The sequence below is a fragment of the Ictidomys tridecemlineatus genome, chromosome 4 (genome assembly GCF_052094955.1).
Source record: "Ictidomys tridecemlineatus isolate mIctTri1 chromosome 4, mIctTri1.hap1, whole genome shotgun sequence".
NCBI lineage: Eukaryota > Metazoa > Chordata > Mammalia > Rodentia > Sciuridae > Ictidomys > Ictidomys tridecemlineatus.
Window position 1 is genome coordinate 200609619 of NC_135480.1, and position 16837 is coordinate 200626455.

A 16837-nucleotide genomic window follows, 5' to 3' on the forward strand; every position below is an offset into this window, starting at 1 on the left:
CCTCACAGTTACAAAGGACGGAACTGCTCACCGCAAAAGACATATGCCTAAATTCTCTGCTCCTTGGGGGCCCTAGGCAAAACAACTTGATGAGATTAAGGTTTCCCAGAGCCGGCATTTATTTCTCAGCTGACGCTGAAACAGACACTCTTTAGCTGGCCAGACCCTGGCAGGATTCGTACTGAGGCAGTTTCTGAGCAAAAGAAAGGCAAAGTTGAGTAAAAGACAGGTAGGACCTTTACTGACGTCTGGAGGTACCAGCCAAGGCAGTTTGGCTCCCTCTCCCTCAGTCCCCCTCCGGCCACGCCCTTGCTTGACTGTCAAAGGGAAGGAACCAACACCTCTTCCATTTGACAGCAGGGAAACTCGGCCCTAGAGAGCGCTGGCTCATCTCGGTCGCGCAGGGAGGAATCCCGGAACCCTAGGCACCGGACTCCCAGGCCGGGGCAGCCCGCCTGCGCTCCCACCCTGCCCCTTACAGCACCTGGCACCGCCCCCCGGCTTGGGTCCCGGGAAACCCCGGCAAGGCCGATTTGGGGACACCAAGGCCACCGGGAGAATTGGGGCTGCTCGCGTCCCCGGGGCCCCGGCCCGCGCACCTGCCGCTCTTTGGGCAGCTGGCAGAGCCCCGCCTCCGGGGCCTCTCGCGAGCGGCCTCCCGCGTCACCAGCCCCCACCGCCGGCCGGTGAGCCGAGCAGCGACCCGGAACCGCACGTCCCCCAGCGCGCCGGAAGTGCTGCGTGGGGTTGGCCTGCCGCGCGCATGCGCCAGTGCTCACCTCCGCGGCCTTGCGAAGCCGCCGGCGGCTGTTGGCCAGAACGGTCGGAGGGCACCGGTGGCGCGCCGGGCGCTTCCTGATGCGCACTAGCCACGTCAGCGAGACTCCAGACCCGCACTTGTTGACCGGCTCGCTTAGGCCGCTCGCTGTTTCTTTTTCTTTTCTTTAAATGGATGGTGCGGAGAGGGCTAAGTGGGAGGAGCCCCGTGCTGTCGGTGCCACGGGCCCTGCTGGACAGACCCCCGGCCTTGGCCACGCGGTGCGGCCGGGCGCCAGTCTGCGCCCCGGTCCCACTAACCCCCTATGCAGCCGCAAGTAGGCAGTCTGGAAAACCTGTGCCCGCAGAAACTAAAACTGCGCCTTGCGCTTTGTGATCCTTCTTCTAACTTCAGCGTCTCGACATCCCGTCGATTGTACGTTTTATGTCACAACCCAGCACACACAGGATGTACAATCGAAAGGTTTCAGAACCTTCCCCTAGTGTGTATGCACTCTGATACACGGCTTGTTATTTACAGGGCGGTGACTATTCACCAATGGGCTGCCTCTTTATATAAGAGGACAAAAGCCCAAAGCATAAAAACTGCCTTGTTGAAAGTCACTGCGAATTTAGTACCCTAAGGCAGGTCTCCAGATTCCTCAAAGCCGAGTTAGACGCTGCGCGTTTAAGGAACTTTGGTCCTGGCCCAGACCCAACACCAGTGCAAGTTCCAACAGGTTGATTAATTGATCGATGGATTGATTTCTGGAACAGGGGTTTGAACCCAAGGGTAGTTTTCCACGGAACTACATCCCCAGCACATTTTAAAAATTTATTTTGAGGTAGGGTCTCACTAATTGATTATAGCCTCCTAAATTGCTGAGGCTGCCTTCCAACCTGCAATCCTGTCTTAGCCTCCCTGGAATTACAGGCATGTGCCAATCACTTGGTTCAAAAAAAAAAAAAAAATTAAATTAAATACCCTTGCCCTAGTCCCAGTTCTGACCACCAGGAAAAGGCCTCAAAAAAAAAAAAAAATTAGGATGCAAAAGATAACTAGAATAAGCATGGAATCCACAACCCTAAGATAGTTCAAAGCATCTGAGGAGTCATCTAAAGGAAGCAACCCTAACAGTTTAGCACTTAAATAATCAACAAAACTGGAGAAGTACACAAAACTTTAAGCAAATAATGTTTATTTTTATATTGATGATACACTTAATATATACGTGGATTCAAGATACAAAATTCATTTACAAGAGTTCACACCTGATGAATGTAATCACATTCCTAAAGAACATTTATCAATGCAAAAATTTCTTTAATACACTGACAACAAAAATCAAATATTCTGTAGTTCTGTTATTAATAAAACATAAAAACAACAATGTTTAACTTTCCATCCTCTAATATTTAAGTGCCCTCCCTCCAAGTGGTAGATAGACACTGTATGAAAGGAAAAAACATGGGAAAGCCTATGGAATCTGCTCTGCAGAATCACAGTGTTTACTTTTAAATTCATTTAGTAAAGTAGTGAAAGGCTTGCTATCTTTTAGACAAATCACATATCATACAAGAGCCAAAAGTGAACTCAAGAAAATGAAATGCTTTAAAAACTTCTCAATTTCTAAAATCTATGAAGTATTAACTGTAACAGACAACGCAGAAAAAGGCTGCTGGAAATGAACAAAACAAAACAAAAATCCTTGTTTACAGAGAACATATGGCTTAAACAATTTAGAAACACCATCAGACAAGACTTGACAACACCACAAATGTTTAAGTCAAATGATATTGACAATATAATTTCCCCCTTAGTCATTGGTGAATAGCCCCTTCAAAATGTACTCTACTAATAACACACATTAAAAACTAATGAATCCAAACAATTTGCCTCTAACAGAGCTGAGTTGATGGATTTTGTTCTAGAGTATTAACCTACAATACCCAAATTTTAATACAAATGAACAACAAGACTAACTCTTAAGGACTACAGTGAATAGCTAGATAGGCAACCAAATAGCTTGATTATTTGCACGATAAGATTAGCAGCACTTGGATAAAGTTTGTTACGTGACAATTATTGTGCTTCAATCTCTTGAGGAGAGCTAATAGATAGAACTCTAATCCTTATAGTGTTACAATTCTATAACATTTCAGTTAACAGACAAGCACAATTTTTTAAAAAGTATTTCACACCACTAGAAAATCAAGTTAAGTATATCCTCCAAATGTAATTTCTGCTATGATTTAAACAAATGCATTTCTCTCTAATATTCAAAGTGTAGACAATAGGTTCACCATTATTTTCTGTGAAAACAAAAACAAAACTTGTTCTCCTACTTGGTTAAATTAACCTTTAGTAATGCTTTGAATAAAGAAAAAGGATACTTAATTTTACAATGTGAACTGCTCAGAGAAAATAAGTGGCCTGAAATTATAATATTCTTTACAGCAAACTAAAAAAATTATAACTGTTTAATCTGGTTTAATGATGAATGCAAGTCCTATTTATACTGGTGCTATACAAATAAAGATACCCTAGTTGGACAAATTCCTTCACTAATAAGCTCTACTATGAAAAAGTAAGGACATTGTATCCGTGTTTCTTATTATCTAAGCTCTTCTACCTCAACTGGAAGAATCCTGAAAAACATAAGACACTTTGATAGTTGAACAGCAAGGTTTATTAAAAATAAAAAATTGGAAAGCTAGTGGTAGGGTCTATGTGGTAAAAGGAATGCATCCAGACAACTATAAAGTCATGAAAATCAAGTTCTAAATTACATTACTGAACTATTACAAGGTAACTTTAATGATATAATAAGAGAATCCTTCAAGAAACAGGAATAAAAATTCTTATTGCACTACAACACTAAAAGCACAGTTTTCCTGGGGATTTTTAACATATCACACTGGGTATGTTAAATTTAGAAAAAAAAACATCAATAGCATATGCAGGAAGGTGGGAATAAATTTTTGAAAAAATACAGTGGTTATTTCTGTGATTTAGAAATACTTGGGGATTATCATATCATAAATCACTTCAGATTTTACAATGCTTATTTATATTCATTTGGTGTTTAAAGAAAATTTATGATTCAATTTATGATATAATATTTATACCTGTAATACCAGCGATTCAGAAGGCTGAGGCAAGATCAAAATTTAAGGCCAGCCCTAGCAACTTAGCAAGACTCTGTCTCAAAATAAAGAGGGCTCAGTGGTAAAGTGCCCCTGGGTTTAATCCCTAATACCAAAACAAAACAAAACAAAACCTTCAATTTTGAATCAGGGACAAGTGGACATTCTCAAGTTTCAGATGATAAAATAATATTAGTGATAAATATAACATGTAAATACCTTTCACTGCCTACCTGTAAGAAGGCTAACCATAATTTCTAACCTCACTGGGAAAGTGATATAATAACCCAGCCTATTAATGTTCACTCCATAAGCCTGTGAGAAGAGCAAAAATCTGAAACCTGAAGTTACCCATGTTTCATTTTAAACAATATTATACCTGAAAAGATGATTGTCTTAGGATATAGACTGAAATTGTCCACTAAAATAGGAAAAACACTCCCTCTTTATAGTCTGTCTAGGACCAAATTTAGGCTTGACTCAGTGAATCTGTAGTGTGTAATGTAATATACATACTCATTAAAAAACTCTGAATCTACCATTCAAATGTTTCAGAAAATCACACTGCCTAGTCTACTTTTAAAATAAGTTTTAAAACCACAAAGAAAGCAATAGAAAGATTTTAAAATTAAGAAATGGTGCTTCAATTAGTGATTAAGTGATAATTTCAAAATGGAAGTCTCAAGTCAATATTACACTGAACCTGTTGTGGTGTGAACTGATACATACAATCAATAAGAATGTAAGTTATAGGTTATAGACTAGTAAAAAATATAGATTATAGATATAAGATTTTGATAAGTGAGATAAGACAATTATAAAGCAAGAACTGTCACAGATAGGCCTAAGACTCCATTTTGCTGCCTTCTTAAACAAACAAACAAAAACCATTACAAGAGCAGTTTCTGAGAAACTGAAATGAAAGCTGTTCTCCCACAGAGCTTCAGTCTCTATGGGTTGGTGACATCCCTGGCCAGATGAAAAAGCTAAGCCCTCATTGATTTGAATTCAGACCTAAGAGTGTTTTTGGAAGCGGCTGTACATAATATTCTGGGGGCTTGTCCAGGATGAAAGAGATATTTCTCATAGGAGAACACTAAGAAACACCCAGGAGAACCCAGTGAGCTGGAGACAACCTGGGGAAGGCCTCTGAGGTCCCCTCCCCATCGGCTCCTGCCAAACCTGCAAACTGACTATTGAGAGCACTTGCGATTTGCACTTGTGACTTAGTTCTCCTGGGAAAGGTAAGCTTGAAAGTTGAAACTTGGTTTGTGTGGATCCACAGTCTGGGGACATCAGGGAAGGCTGGATGCAGCACATATTTCCCAGTCCAGGGCAGTGTTGAGAAGCTGTTCACTGGCCCATCTGGGGTTAAAAACCCCAGATCAATTAGTTTTTTTTTATAGCGCCTTGTCTGTTGTGTGTCTCATTATTGGTCAAAATCAGTCCACTTCATATTCATGTTGTACACCCCTTAAATGTTTATTTGTCTAACTTTAAATTTAAAGAGTTTTCAAAGAGAACAACTAATTATATGTTGTAACATCATGTAATGCTTCCTTTCTCAGAAAATTTTGATTATACTGGCCAACCTTAAAAGTCAGATGGCCCCCAGAAGGGACCACTGACCTCTCCACCGCCTATCAAGCTCATAGAGTCATCTCCGGGCGGCCTGGCCATCCATATCAGTTACCCTGTATACAGGTTTGGATTGAAATCTTCTTAGAGGAGCCAAGATAGTTAAGATTTTGTTTTCAGGAACAGCTAAGAAAATCAAAACCTTCCTCCCCAAAGACACAGGTTCTGCAAAAGAGCTCCAAGGACCTGGATCTTCCTTCTCCAGATCCCTCTGCCCCTCAAGCACCGAGTTCCCCCTCGATGCTTAGGCCTTCCCATTATATATATATATGTGGGGGTGGGTGGGTGTGGGTGAGAATATGAAAATATATATTTCTTTTTCTACTAGTGATTTCCCTGTTAAAATCAGAAGAAAAGCCAAAAACTACTCTCGGTGTTGATGGCTAACTCTCTGATGATCCTCACGAGGAATTCATTTTCCTTTCAGTTCACCCCGATTGGACAGGTGAGGAGGTAACCAACCAGTACTGCCAGGCTCCACTAAGAGACACCAAAGCAACCGCTAGAAAACCCACCAATTTGGCAAAGGTAAGCAAGACAATTTAAGGACCAGATGAGCCCCCGGCTGCTTTCCTGGAGTGCCTTCTTGAGGCTTGTCATGTGCAGGCACCAGTAGACCCAGAAGCTCCAGAGAATAAAAGGGCTATTAATACTGCTTTTGTGACTTAATCGGCCCCAGATATTAGGAGAAAGTTACAGAGACAGGAAGGATTTGAGGGAAAGATGCTGTCAAAATTGGTGGAAATAGCCAAAGGGTCTGCAATAGTAGAGACACACCCCCCCCCCCCAAGAAAAACAAACCAAAAGGCTGACAAGAGTCTTGGTGATGGCTGTCAGAGTTTCGAGATCTGAGCTCCTGAACAATAACCCCTAAGGGCTCCACTCCCTAAATGACAACAGCCCCCAGGAATAGAAACTGAAGGGCCAATTTCTAATGAGAACTGACTTGAAAGAAGGGACAATAACACACTCATTCCTTGTAATGCCAAAATGCCCCTAACCACTATTGGGCAGAAACTTTCTGCAAAAATTGCAAGCCATCATTTCTTTCCAAAAAGGCACAGTCAACCTGTCATTTAAAGGGCCCAAAACTAGTATATATACTTGTCCCATTGGGGAAAAAATACCTGCACTTAGCAGAAGACACCCATACTCCACTGGTGAACAGGCCACCAGAGACTTGTTAAAAACCTTAAAAACCTTGGGGTACACAGGTGTCAACAAAAAAGGCCCAATTATGCTCCTCAATAGCCACCTACTTGGGCTACAACCTAGAAAAAGGAAAAAGGACTCTGTCACAGGCAGAATTAAAGCAATCATGCAGATTCCTCGCCCTAAGACTAAGCGTCAGATGCGAGAGCTCCTCGGGGCCACTGGGTATTGCCAAACCAGCTCAGCCCCTGTATGTTAGTACATGAAGAAAAGAGGACTCTTTGACATGGACTGAGAAAGAACAAGAGGCATTTGACAAACTGAAGCAAGCCCTAGTCTCTGCACCTGCATTGGCCCTCCCAGATGTTCTAAAACCATTCCAACTGTTTGTACATGAAGTCAGAGAAAAACAAAAGGGGTTTTTACTCAGACATTGGGGCCATGGAAACGTTCAGTGGCATACTTATCCAAAGGACCATACTATGTTGCGGCTGGATGGCCAAACTGCCTCCGAGCCATCGCTGCCATAGCAATCCGGGTTAAGGAAGCAGATAAGCTTACACTGGGGCAAGGTTTACAGGTGATAACCCCACATGCTGTGGAGACCTTACTCTGGAGCCCTCTAGAGCGCTGGCTCTCCAATGCTCATGTCACCCAATACCAGGCCCTTCTTCTAGACTAGCCCAGAATAAAATTCCTAAAAACCTCAGCTTCCTGACGATGGTCCCTCTGAGCCGCTGCACAACTGCCAGGAAATCTTGGAGTCACCCCAGAATGTCTGGCCGGACCTGATAGACACACCTTGGCCACATCCAGATAAGACACTCTACTCTGATGGCAGCAGCTACATCCAAAATTAAATCAGGTATGTTGGGGGCAACTATAATTACTTTAAATGAAATTATCTGGGCTCAACCTCTGGGACATAAAACTTCTGCCCAAAAAAACAGAAGTAATTGCACTTACCCAGTTTCTCAGGCCTGGCAAAGGAAAGACCGTTAATGTCTATACTGACAGAAGATATGCTTTTGCTACTGTTCATGTACATGGAGCTCTCTATAAAAAGAGAAGACTACTAACTTCAGGAGAGAAAGATATCAAACATGCTGAAGGAGATACTAGCTTTGCTAAAAGCCCTCTGGTTACCAGAAAAAGTGGCTATCATACATTGCAGAGGCCACCAGAATGGAGACTACAGAGACAAAAAGGAACTCCTTTGCCAACAAGACAACTAAAGAGATGGCTTTAAAACCAATGGGGACTTTATGGATTTTGCCTGTGTTGCTGCCTAACCATTTGTTACCCACTTCCCCCATGTATATGGGGAAAAAGAAATCCTAGGAAAAACCTTAAAAGTTATGAGGACCAAAATGGATGGAAGATTCTACTGGACAAAAAGATCTTGATTCCAGAGACATTGGAAAAACTATTAATTGAACAATTATATCAAGAAACCCACATAGGTAACTAAAGTGTTACAAAAAGACTTCTATATCCCTAAGTTAACTCAATTAACAAGACAAGTTTCTTCCAGGTGCCAGGCTCAAGTAAATCCTAACCCAAAGGTAAGCCAATTTACAGGAACCAGACTACAAAGAGAAATACCAGGAAAAAGATGAAAAATAAACTTCACTGAAGTAAAACCTAGACAGTATGGTTATAAATATTTACTGATATATGTGGACACTTATTTAGGTGATAGTTGCCCGATTTGGCCTCCCAATAGCCATGGGGTCCAATATGGCCCAATATTTCTGTGGTACCAGCTTTCATAGCTAAGATAACTCAAAATTTATCTAAAGTCTTTAAAATTAAATGGGACTTATATTATATATAGACTTTATATATATAATATATATAAAAAAACTAACTAAAATAAGTAACCCCTCACTTCTTAAGTCCCAAAAGACTCAGGCTTTAGCAAAGGCATGCCGGCAGCCCGTTTCAAGAGAGACCCTCACTCAGCCGTTCCAGCCCGGAGCCATCATCCATCTACCTTAGAGCCTTGCTGGCACAGACCCTTTCCAGTTACCTTGACCACTCCAACTGCCATGAGACAACTCAGACAAAAAATCCACCTGAAGACACCTGACAATAAACAATATTTTTACTTTCTTTTCTGTTTCACTTTCAGACATGCACGCTGCACACACTTCTAAAAAGACAGGAAGCCCGGTTTCTAAAGATTAAACTGCTGGTCCATGGGGCTGGGGATGTGGCTCAAGTGGTAGCGCGCTCGCCTGGCATGTGTTCGGTCCGGGTTCGATCCTCAGCACCACATACCAACAAAGATGTTGTGTCCGCCAAGAACTAAAAAATAAATATTAAAAATTCTCTCTCTCCTCTCTCACTCTCTCTTAAAAAAAAAATTAAAAAAAAAATAAACTGCTGGTCCTAAAAAAAATATCATTATGACTTGGTAAACTTAGTTAAAACTGAAACTTAGAATATCAATGATTTGATTTAGTCCCATAAAACCAGTGGGGAATGTTGTGGTGTGAACTGATGAATACAATTAATAAGACTGCAAAGTATAGGTTATAGATTAGTAAAAAATATAGATTAGAGATATAGGATTTTGATAAATGAGGTAAGACAATTATAAAGCAAGAACAGTCATAGATAGATATAAGACTCCATTTTGCTGCCTTCTATTAAAAAAACCTGTTACAAGAGCTGTACTCCCACAGAGCTTCATCTCTATAGGTGGGTGACAGTCCCTGGCCAGGTGAATAAAGCTAAGCTCTTATTGATTTGAATTCAGACTTAAGAGTGTTTTCTGAAGCGGCTCCCTATAACAAACCAAAAAGGGAAAATATTAACTTTAGCTTTAGAAAATATTTCGTATTTACAGAATTCCAAAGAAAATATATCTGTGGCACCAACAAATTAGTTATATTTAATTTGATACATTTATCTTTACCTGATCAAACACATATCCCCTGTATCATCCTGATACCCTTCCTTCAATTGTATTCACACATCAATTATTTTCCCTTAAATAGAATTAGAAGGCATGTTTAAATAAGTCTTTTCAAAACTCAGTAAAGCTAGGACATAGTATAATGTTACATCTTGAAATTCTAGTTTGAGAAAAGTGAATCACTTTTTACTTTGTGATTGTTTTTAAAGTTAAGGGGTACCCACTGTATGTACGGAGTGTCAACGTGTACGAGTGTAGGAGAATGTAGAAAGGGCCTGGGTTTCTTGGCAACTCTATCTTACTCAACTGAAAAGTTACTGGCTTTATAACTGTGGGGTCAGAGGTCCTATCTGCAATTTCAGTTTTACCTACAGCACTTTTTTTTTTTTAATTACCATTGTTCTTAAATTAATGTCCACATTGAGCCTGAGACAGTTCCATGAATTTTAAGTAGCGTATTATTTGCTCTGCTATTACTCTCCAACTGCAAAAAAAATTATTTGGTTACTAAAACAGCAAAACATTAGAGTCTATGGGCATTTTCACTGATTTCTCAGAAATAATACATCATTAGTTTTCATATTTAAGACTATAATAATTGTATTTTAAACTTAATACTATAATTGAAAAGTGTTGTGAATAGGGAATGTTTAATTAAAAATATGATAAGGAGGCAAATGTAACACTTTGGGGTGGTAAAATTGACTCCCGAACTAATTTTGAACTTTAATCTAATGTGAATGGGGTCAAACATTGCTTTGCAGTTGTATTTTTTTCATGCAAAAATAACTTCTACTTAATTTCTGCAGTGAATGTATTCAAGTGTATATTAAACATCTCTTACATTCATTCATGCAAATAAACACATCAACTGAAGACAGGAGTAACCCAACATTGACCCTCTGCAATAGCCCATAGATTCACAAATTGGCACTTCATTTATTTTCTATGATTTTATGGGCCTCAATCTTATCATCCTTGGTAGAGGTTTGAAGGCCCTAGTATTATGCACCTAATTTTAAGAGCTCTACTTCATGTGTGAATATATGGTCAGATTGCAGAACACAAGTGGTCTCATGGAGACTCAGCCATACATCTGGAGGCATTCTATTCATTGGGAGCATTTTCTCAGATGACCACACTCATCTTTGAAATGCAATTCCAATACGAAAAATCTATAGTTAGAAATGCCAAGACATGACTAAAGTAATCATAGCTGCTGCAAATATACAGATTAACAGCCTCCTGTTACTCATGAACTCTTACCCACCTAGGTTAGGCCTTCCTTAGCCAATGCCCCCCACCTTTTTGCCTCACAGAGACATATAAAACGAGGCATATTAATGAAAACAATACAAATTTAAAATTTAGTATCAGGTATTGAAAAGACAAGTAGGAACATATTTCCCTCACTTAAAAGGCAATTTCTTACCTATTTAAAAATGTGCCAAAGTAAAATTTTTTCCATAGCCCCTACATGAATTCCCAACATAACAGTTTACTATTCAGTAATGATAAATATGGTCAAGTAAATAAAAGAGTAATACAACTTAGGAACCTGCTGGTGTTGCAGTTCACATATGAATGTTTTTTAGGGTCATATCATTAATTTAACATCCACTTAAGTGGAAGTTTACAGATTATTTTAAAGCTAAGCATGTCCAGCTTTCTGTTAAGATCTTCATATCCTAATTTCAACTCCAAATGAGCTCATTTTATCCCAACACAAGCCCCTCAAAATAGAGGCTTGTGAATGAGATCCAGCCACAACTTAATTACAGCAGCATGAACAATGCCACTAGGATGTCCTCATAGAACTTAAATAAATTCAGCCCACAATGGGTATGGGTGTATAATATACACATACTACATAATTGCATACCAATATATTTACAGATATGTACATGTATGTACAAAAAGCATACACAGGGATTGCATTTAGCATCACAAAAATATACACATGCCATAAAAAATAAGAATTTCAAATAAATAAGTCAAAATAGAGCCCTCAACGTAAATACTCTATATTTTCCAGATAAACACACAAGAACATAAACACCCAAAACATCACCAGGAGAACTAAAAGCATTCATATTCATATCAAGTCTTTTACTCACATGGGGTGGGTGGGTGATTCTGAATTACTGTCAGTGGCCAAGTTTGCAGACCTTGGCACTTTACTATATTTCCAGTCCAGAATGTTCTCTGGAGATTAGGCTGATTACAAGTCTCCATGGATAACTGAGTACAAGATTTTTTTCAACTGGATCCAAACCACTCCTCAGAGACATAAAATTATTAAATCACAAAGGTCAGAGATTAAACTAAGAAGAATATAAAGCTCCATAATTGATGTACAAATTTGATTTGTCACTTTTCCCTTTACTTTAATTAAATTGAGCACAATTACCAAGTAATTTGTGTCAGGGAATTCTATTGCACAAAGAAAATGAATGGCAATAGCCACAAATGGAGGGTGGATCAGATCCTATATCAGAATTGGATTGCACTTTGTTTCTATACTCTCAAAATGGTTTAGCTTGGTAAAAATATAAAGGACACAATGAATTCTGTGCTTTGAGAGATTTGGAGAGCACCACTTTCTAGGGAGAAAAACACAAACATACAAATAGTACATCCTGGATGAAATCAAAGATAAAATAGCTGATTTTTATAATTAATAAACAAAAATTTGTTTGGACTAACTCACTGTTTTCAAGTCTGATACAGTTTTTTAAAAAAAGTACCAAAACCCTTTGTGTCAAAATATAAATCTCTAATAACTACTTTCTTGTTCATTATAGAAAAGAGTCTGAGCTATTGGGAAGATGGGCTGAGACTAGGAGAACTCTAGTTCTATCATTATGAATCAGATAGATTTTTGGATTTCAGCTTTCTTTTCCATAAAACAGGGAAGATGGTTGCTTTACCAACTTTAGAAATAATATACAGATAAAGAAGCTGGGTGTGGTTGGCATATGCTTGTAATCCCAGGGCTTGGGAGGCTGGGACAGGAGGATCACAAGTTCAAGGCCAGCTTCAGCAACTTAGTGAGGTCCTAAGTAACTTAGGGAGACCCTGTCTCAAATAAAAAACAAACAAAAAACCAATAAACAAAAAGGACTGGGAATATAGCTCAGTGGTAAAAGCACCCCTGGGTTAAGGGGAAAAAAATCAGATAAAGAGAAAATTTCATTATGCTTCATTTTGTTTTGTTTATAAATGGACTGCTTGCAATTTTTTGCTAATTTGTTAAGATCATTTTTTAAGAGAGACTAGAGACTGTATCAGAATCTCCAGGGAGTTTGTGCAATTTGAAAGGAAGTGGTTTCCCATTGCTTTGCTCTGCTGTTGGTTCCAATATTTAAATTTTTATGACTTCTACAATTAAATAAATAGAGCTTAAGATTTTTATAAAGATAGGTGGGAAGCAATTAAAACACAAAATTCACTGGCATTGTCACACTGAGCCCATTAGGTGATTGTCCTTCTACATTTCTTCTTCCTTGATTAACGCTTTAAAACGTAGAGGCCAGGCAGAGGGCACAAGAAGGAATCGTTAATCTCTTGTATAAAACTTCCATAATAAAAAGTAAAGACAGAATATGAAGTGTTTGTACAGACACCCCATTCTCTAATGATGCTTACCCTAGTCTCTCTTTTAAACACAGATATTCTCTCAATAAACAAACAAAGATTTCCCTTCCCATGATATAAATTTTCTTCATCCTACTTATCACTTGCTAACAAAAATTTTATTTAGGTTTATTGCCTGACTTCTCTGTGAGAATGTGAACGTCATGAAGAAAAAGGATATTGTTTCGCCAGAGCCCAGAAGAAAATCTGGAATGTATAATAAATCTAGTTGCATAATATACAATTTTCATGAAGGCATGAATGAAACAATAGCTTAGAATTTTCTATGGCAGTTTTGCTCTCCTTAAAGATTCAAGATCCCTTCATACCATTTTAGATCTCTGCCTACCAGTAAGGAATTACATTACTATTAGCTTAAAGGGCCATGTCATTATCTAAATCCCTGTTGTGCTTCCTAAGGTGGACAGGTTTCTAATCATGACAGCTACTTTCTTCAAGACAGTCTCTCTCCAAACTGGTCTCTAAAATAGCTAACTGGAATCCAGGTTTTTACTTGAACAGAGTTTCAATAAATATGATCTAGAAAAGAATGCTGTGTGTGCTAAAAAACAAAGCATTTTCCCTGGTAGTGAGGGTAGGGAAATCAATAATTTTGGAACCAAGAATCCAAATGGTAGAGTCATGGAGCTGCAAAGGACCTTGGGTCACTCCCTCCATTGTATGTGGGAGATTGGTAAAAGGAAGAGACATGAACACATTTGTCAAAGGGCATAATGCCAGTTACTGGGAAAGTTAGGATCAGAACTAAGATCTCCTGGTTCTCAGACCAGTATTCCTTATACTTAGCTGGTGAGGATACGGCTTAGGACAATGAAAATTATTTTAAACACTAGAGAATCAGGAAAATGTGTGTTGGTAGAAATATAAGTGGTATATAAGTTCCGGGGATTTGGAACAAGAGGCCAGTCAACTCGTGACTACTGTTGTGGTTCGGTAAACAGTTATGAAAGGAATTCTATGACATATACTAAGGTACTGAAACAAAAGGAAAGCAGTCTACCTGAAAATGAAAAACAACACACCAGCCAAAGAAATCACATTCTAAGATAACTTTTCCCAAGCATTCTGAAATACTGCTTGAAAGAACAAAAAGGTAAACAAAGCACCCTAAAGTCCCTAAACCGAAGAACAATCACATTAAGACTTCACATGGAAAAATCAGTAAAGTGGAGCAGGTATGGGGAAACAGGCCCAAAATTATTGGCCAGAAATGAAAACCATGTTAAAAATATTACAGTAAAATTTCCCTATGGACATAGGAAAAAGGTATGAAAAGCAATCACTAATTTCCCCTGGGACAGCCAAAGGTAGACTGTGAAACCATACAGAGAATTAAGAAGAAGGTCTTTTGATTCACAGATTTCTTAATATAAATACTGCATAATCAAAGGAAGAGAAAAAACCTTCACAGCTAGTGCTGGTGAAATTATGAGGGGATAAAAGGAATGAAAACACAAAAATTTTACATTATACATTGAGTCCCATTTAAAATAAGAATAAAACATTTGCATGAATATAAAGTAAATACAAGGAGTTTAAACAAATCTTATTTCCAAAATTTCAATGCAAAAATCAATTTATAATTTAATTTTCATAAACAACCAGTTACCCCTCACTAAAAATAATAGTATCTCTGACTTTGAAGTTTCATACATTTGAACTATACAAAGAAATTAGAAACTGTCACTGAGTCACAACCACAGCCAGTCAGTTTTTAAACATGAGCTCATGAACTAAGTATTTAAATACAATTCCAACTGGAGACTTGTATTATAAAATCAACAACCTGATTTTTTGACTGAAATGTTTAAAAGCTGTTTTCCCTTTCATTTCCAGCATTCAAAGACTACAAAGAAATCAAAATATGTAAAAAAAAAAAAAAAATCTCAACACAGTACTCAGATATTCCCAAGTAATATTATCTCAAGTCTAAGACACAGCTTTCAGAGGAAAATCAACCCTACACCATTTCTGAAAATTTGACAGTATTTAAAAGAATTCAATGATTTCAAGAACTGTCTTAATCATGCTTCAAAAAAGTCAATATTTTTCTACCTATTAACTTGGAATGAAAAGATATATTATGGAAGGACTCTTATCTTGATTATTAGTAGTCCATGCTGGCCAGTTTCATCATTATGAATAATTATATGTTTTTAAAATCTGGACATTTAAGGTCCAGGTACAGGAGTTGGATTTTTCTCATTATACAAAAATAAACAATTTACTCTTCTCAGAGTGAGAACAGTGACTATTTGAGTAAGTATCCATACATCAAAACCAAAACATAAAAATTACAAGATTAAGTGATTTTCTAAAAGACTTGAAAGATTGCATTTTAAAACAGTTGCCCTAAAAGTTTGAACATTTTATTTTTATTTCCTTTTAAAATGGTGGTCCTAAATTAAAAAATAAAAACTAAGTAACACACTATGTGTCTGTCATCACATTAGAAAACTGCACCATTTAAAATCTGTGGAAAAATGAAAAATTGTTTCAACAAGATGGTTTTAATAGTCATCTATGGTATTTTCAAAGAAGACATTTCGAACATCCAGAATGGATGCTAATTCCAAAATGTGCTTCTGGAGATGAGGATTCTCCACTGTTTCATCTCTTGGCAGTTGTGGATATGATTCTGGATAATTTCGTGTTTCCTGGTAGGCAAAGAGAAAAGTCAAGCTTTTTATTTATTAGAAGAAAATTATATGCAAAAGGTATACAGTATTAAGAAGTAGCCTGATATTTGTTTTTCTCTATGGTATGGTTATTTCTAGAAATATGTTTGTTGAACATATTGAATTACTAACATTTGACCATTTAGAACTCTAAACATTATAACTTCACATGATTTAACAATATATTTACTTAGTTTTTTCACAAACGTTTGCTGAAGAATGGGTTGCTAGGCACGATGTTCTATGTCATATGGAAACTGTCTTTCCTTCTTGCTGAGGGGAAAATCCTAGCACATATAGAATTTCAACAAGTTTTTGTTCAATGGATGAATAGATAGATGACAGGAAATCAAAATGGGAAAAGTCAAGAGAAACACCCATTAAATAACCTTAATGGGCCTTGGTAACTAATTATAGGAGAGGGAGATGTCAAAAATAAGATTTCAGAAATGGATGACTTGACAGAAGGGCTGGGAGCTACTGAGAGAAAAAGGAAGATACAGGAGGATATAATCTGGGGTCAGTATAAAGCTTCAGGTTTTAAGGGTATTTTGTTTGAGATAATAGGGCAAAATAGATTAGAACTGCCCCATAACCAGAATTTGAAAATTTAGGGCTGTATCTTAGAAGATAGATTTAATCAGTGTAAGTAAACACTGATGTACTCCTCATAAAAATAAATATTGATGCAATGAAAATTGGATGAGATTTATAAGATACTAGAAAAGGGAGTGAAAATTGCTTTTCCTGATGATGGGCAAAACCACACCTTTGGGATAGATTCCTCTGTGTTTCTCCTTTGCTAGCAAAGCAATAAACTTTTTCCTTTTTCTCAAAAAAAAAAAAAAAAAAAAAGCAAGAAAGAAAAGGAAAGGAAAGGGAGTGA

The 16837-nt window shown here is 38.0% G+C and overlaps 2 protein-coding genes across 26 annotated transcripts in view; both read right to left on the reverse strand.

The window, feature by feature from the left end:
* Positions 1-799, reverse strand: part of Golga1 (golgin A1) — a 57291-nt gene extending 56492 nt beyond the window's left edge. For 7 of the 21 annotated variants that reach the window (XM_040286320.2, XM_040286316.2, XM_013356749.4 and 4 more), the window contains exon 1: positions 600-746. The gene's annotated coding sequence lies outside the window, so the exon portion shown is untranslated. Of the gene's footprint in view, positions 1-31; positions 213-236; positions 319-484; positions 747-779 lie in introns of those variants that run through there. The other 14 variants (XM_040286317.2, XM_040286313.2, XM_021723533.3 and 11 more) reach the window with 10 other exon arrangements.
* A 1139-nt stretch (positions 800-1938) lies between these two features.
* Scai (suppressor of cancer cell invasion) overlaps positions 1939-16837 on the reverse strand; it is a 147382-nt gene continuing 132483 nt past the window's right edge. For all 5 annotated transcript variants that reach the window (XM_078048199.1, XM_078048203.1, XM_078048201.1 and 2 more), the window contains one exon: positions 1939-15930. In XM_078048199.1, the coding sequence (XP_077904325.1) occupies positions 15784-15930 (147 nt within the window). In that variant the 3' untranslated portion in view covers positions 1939-15783. The remainder of the gene's footprint in view (positions 15931-16837) is intronic.